We start from the raw sequence: 4,939 nt of genomic DNA on the forward strand, positions 1-4,939 counted from the left end.
AATAATTACTTAAAGTCTATTCCTTCATCTAAGGATATACAGGCCTATATCGCCACTAGTACATTAATATAAATGGACTAAAGGCATATAATTTTTTGCAGATTCTTGTGAGCAACGCTGGATCAGTGAAATGCGCAACGGACGTATTTGGTGTGACTGTCCCCCAAGCTGTGTGTAAGCTAGATTTGTGCACTTTCACCGGGTATTTACACTGTATTTAAATCAAACTGATGGCCTTGTATGATTAAATGAATAATTTTATTCATAGTAATTTTATAATATTATTTCATTTAACATCACGGAAGCTTTATTCTGCATACAGTGACAACACGCTGTCAATGACCTTTGGATTCTCTGAATGGCCTGCAGACTCGTATGAGGTACGTCTGTTGTCTACACAATGCTGTCGGACTGAAGCATAAATTCCGTACGATTTTAGATTGTTTACAGGAAAATGAATATGTGCTGGAAACATCGTAATTCCGACTCCCTTTCGTTGCTACTTTCCACAGAAGTCGCTGAGGCAAAAGCTGTCGAAGCTAGACGAGGAATCTCAAGAAAAGCTGCAAACCTCCCACGATGCAAGGTACGTACATGAAGGACATACCGTCATATGCGTGCAGTAAAGTTTCGTCGATGCCTATGGCTGATTTCAATAGATAGAAGACGCGCTTGCACACTGTATGAACGTTGCTTTGGTGGATATGTACAGCTGTACCTTCGCACAGTTCAACCCGCCCCTTTCGTCCTGTTTTCATGCTCAGGCGGAACCTGTTGAAGTTGTCGGTTTACTTCGAACAGCTCAACCAACAAACCATCTCGGAGTCTCCTGCCTACAGGGTAACTTCACACGTCAATCATTCTACTCATCTCGTCATTTGTGTGGTACAGCTGTATTCAGTCGATGGTTTTCCATAACGTTGGTAGTAAATCCAGTCTCTATCTCCCTGTTGATGTTGTAAAGGTGGAGAACCTGCTGGGTGATCTGGGCGGTCAGCTGGGCCTGTGGGTGGGCGTGTCAGTCATGACCATCCTCGAGGTTCTCGAACTCATCGTCGACGTCACTCAGATCTTACTCAGCAAGGCGAGGGGCAAGAAGAAAACTAGAGTCATAGACATCAGTGGACATATGTAACAAACACGTAGATGTTAGCAGCAGCCGTGTATTTTGTTGGAAGGAATGATATAACATGCTAATTTGGTTTTGAGGATTTGCATTTAGTAAATAGATAATTATAGTCATCATCGCAAAATATATGCCAGGTTATTGTAGTTGTTTTCATCTGTGAGGCAATGATTGTAGTTAGTTAGTTAGTTAGTTTGTTTGTTGTTTGTTTGTTTGTTTGTTTGTTTGTTTGTTTGATAAGATGTAAATCCATAGCTGCATAAAAACCAACAACTGCTTGTACGAATTGGTCTGACATTTATGTACCACGGCAGTACGTTTGAAAAAAAAGGAGGAGGGAATTGTTCTGCATTTGCACGCATTTTTTTGCTGTAAATACTTGCACAGAGACAATCAGATTAACAGTGATGACCATATTTTATCCAATCTATCTATAAACACACAAACAAAAACATAGAGATACTTTCTGTGTTATTCTATGAAATCGCCTTAGATGTATGTAGGAATCGCTTGTTTGTGAAATATGTAAGAAAGTAAGAAAATGTAGTCATCGTAAAAGAACTCCTGACGATATGCAAACATGGCGATGTCCAAATTGTTATGAAATAATGTATTTAGGTCGGGCGGGATCATCAAAGAGAGAAAGACTTCTTAGAGAAACAGCTGACGTGCTCTCACACACACACACACACACACACACACACACACACACACACACACACACACACACACACACACACACACACACACACACACACACACACACACACACACACACACACACACACACACACACACACACACACACACACACACACGCACAAAAGCATGCTGGCATCCTTAACTTAAATAGTTGACTATTGTACTTTTTCACTACGTAGTGCTCACATATTTTGCAGAAAAAATAAAGGCATGCATTTCTCATTAGTTGCCTGGTCTCCCAAGTATTTTCATCTCCGGTTGTCATGAAATAATGTATTTAGGTCGGACGAATCATCAAACAAAGAAATACTTTTTAACCGCTTGAAGAAACCGATTTGATTTTCTGTCTCAGAAACAAAATGACATATCATATAAACTATTCATTACATACAAACACAGATTCCAGTCAGGGATTGGAAATACACAAAAATATGACATCAAAATGTAAAATTATTTGTCCTTTACGATGTTTATCTTCTGTTATGCGTTGAAACAATAATTACATCACTTGCAGAGCTTCACAGATCTGTTCATAAGCAATGTAATTCGAAGATATAAAGGTATATTAACACATAATTCACACTCTCTCAAAGTAATGCCTAGTCATATGGTTAGGTCTTTGACCTGTGAATGTAATCAACTGATTGAAAAAAAACTAATGACAAACACTAGTAGATGATACGAAACCCGTACGTGTTGTTCAGACGTGCCGCCATGGAGAGAAGGACCAGGCCGCGCGTCGCCATCCTGGTTCTGCTGGTTCTGAAGTTTGCCTTGCCCTGCCCGGAGGAGTGCTTCGTGCAGCACGCGTGGACATTTAACACGAAACTAGCTGCACATGCCCGAGACAGCTAGACACCGGTTTAAGGTCGTGCATTTCACATGATATAAGGGTAAGACCACAACACTCACTATTACTCTGTTGACGTTGAGAGCATTCTGTAATTATTTACCTTCTCTATAGCCTGGTTACCATTCTCCATAGGCCGGCTTTAAATTTGTAGCTGTATTTTATCGGCCCTCCTAAGGAATAGGTCTCTTCCGAAATATGCTAGATATTTTCAGCTGACCTTTCTAATATTACCTATTCGAACAAATTGAAACCGACTCGCAAAAAAGTGCACTAATGGACCGAGGCAGTCAGGCAGTACTTTGAGCACAGTAGAGATACCGGTGAGTTTACGATGGTCTGGCTACAAGGAAGGCTACATTGTAGTACATTCTCTATGGCAAGGTGGTGGCATTTACGTGATTCTGAATAATTATTGAGATTCAAATATACTACTAAAAAGCAAAAATACATTGTGATTTTATTGAAGCTTTCTTCACTTTTCGTGAGCATATACATGTTTAAGGTTTTGATGTTTTCCCTCAGATTGTTGCCGCTAACACAGTTTGCAGTGCAGAGAACCAGGGCCTGACGTGTCTGAATGGCGTTCCTACCGGGTTTGACCAGTCCGTGACTGGAATCTCACTGAACCGTCTGTTCAACCTCACCACCCTCACCAGACATCACATTCCACCCCTACCCAACCTGGCAACGCTCGTCATAGCCAACAGCACTATCCAGGCAATAGGTAAGTGTGTGGAATATGCCTGCTATAGCTACTAAAATAATGGTGTTTCCTGATGATCAATTGACAGTATATAAAAACGTGGCCATGCAAGAGAGGAATACCTAACGTTATTGACATTGACATCAATTATGCAAAATGAACGACCTCAATCTCGTAATTAATGAAAACACGTAAGAATATCGTAGTGGTAAATGACAGAAAGTTCATTCTTATGGATTCATGCCCTAATGTAAACTGACATCAGGGCAGGAATTGAATGATTGATAAAAAAAAACACTACAATCGCTTTATTTGCTAAGGCAGGACTTCAATGTTTTAGTAGAGATGATCGTCAACTGATACAATCTACACAAATAATTATTTGTTAAATGAATGAAAAAGATTTATAATACAACAGTCGTAAAATGTTTATCATTATTTGCTAAGACATAAGGTTGTGGAACAGGTTTAAAATGATGTGATCTTTTAAACACGCAGTTCAGGGGTATGATATATGTATTCAATCTTTATTTATTACATAGTAATATCCCGGCCCATTACATGCTATATGCAATGCTGAAAGATATCACTGCAAAGAATCAACGGTGTACATTTTGATTAAGTACAAACAAAAAAGAATTCTTTAGGAAGTGATTATAGTACAAACATTGAAAATTTCTCTGCGTCCCTTCTACTCCAGGAAAGGGTGCGTTTTCCTCCGTACCGGCGATCACGGTGATAGCCATCCGCTGTAGTCGCCTCCGGCATATCGGCGACTTCAGCTTCCACAGCTTGCCCGCTCTGAGTGCGATCTATCTAGATCACAACATCATCGGCACCTTGTCACCAAAGGCATTCACCGGCCTCATCAGCTTGAAACGGATAGACTTGAATAGCAATCAACTGAAGGCGGTTCCTTATGAAGTTGTATTCATGATCAGTCGCAGCCAAACAGTGGCAAATATACTGGTCAACCTCATCGACAACCAGATCAGCACGGTATTGGAAGAGCGTTGGAACAAGATTCCTGCCTCCGACGTTAGCTTCCTTCTCCTTCCCTCCCTTTGTCTGTGACGATAGAATGCGATGGCTGGTCCGTAACGCCTGGGATCCCCCCACAGTTTACAGACAGGTTCGTCATCTTCGCTGCGCGTCGCCGGCGGAACTGTCCGGCCGCGACTTCCCTTCGCTCCACACCAACCCATACTGCTCCTCTGAGGAACTGACAACCTCTCCGAATTCCCCAATCCCAATGACTTCCGCAGAGTTTTCAAGGGAAGAAACCATCTCGCTCCCAGGAAAATCACTTGGGATGACACTTTCTGCCATGACGCCGCAATCTAGGAGAACCCCATCTGGTACCGTGGGCAGTACCATCAACCTCGTGGAGAAGGAGGCCTCTCTTTACACACCTCTCGGACTTACAGTTGCTTTCGTAGTTCTAGTAACTGGGGCAATAGTAGCGGTTGTGATATACAAGCGACATGTCGGAAGAGAAAGACAAAACCGGTCCAATGGACAGCACAACGCTATCATCAGTTCTCAACTCATCAGT

The 4,939-nt window shown here is 41.6% G+C and overlaps 1 protein-coding gene and 1 pseudogene across 1 annotated transcript in view; both read left to right on the forward strand.

Moving 5' to 3' along the window:
• The window catches only part of LOC109469650 (amiloride-sensitive sodium channel subunit alpha-like), a 4,527-nt gene extending 3,047 nt beyond the window's left edge, over positions 1 to 1,480 (forward strand). Inside the window, exons 6-10 of the mRNA XM_019768185.1 lie at positions 102 to 174; positions 323 to 380; positions 513 to 586; positions 765 to 840; positions 965 to 1,480. Of these exons, the coding sequence (XP_019623744.1) occupies positions 102 to 174; positions 323 to 380; positions 513 to 586; positions 765 to 840; positions 965 to 1,135 (452 nt within the window). The 3' untranslated portion in view covers positions 1,136 to 1,480. The remainder of the gene's footprint in view (positions 1 to 101; positions 175 to 322; positions 381 to 512; positions 587 to 764; positions 841 to 964) is intronic.
• A 1,062-nt stretch (positions 1,481 to 2,542) lies between these two features.
• The window catches only part of LOC109469743, a 6,067-nt pseudogene continuing 3,670 nt past the window's right edge, over positions 2,543 to 4,939 (forward strand).

Source organism: Branchiostoma belcheri, unplaced genomic scaffold (genome assembly GCF_001625305.1).
Source record: "Branchiostoma belcheri isolate BF01 breed outbred unplaced genomic scaffold, Haploidv18h27 scaffold21, whole genome shotgun sequence".
Lineage (NCBI taxonomy): Eukaryota > Metazoa > Chordata > Leptocardii > Amphioxiformes > Branchiostomatidae > Branchiostoma > Branchiostoma belcheri.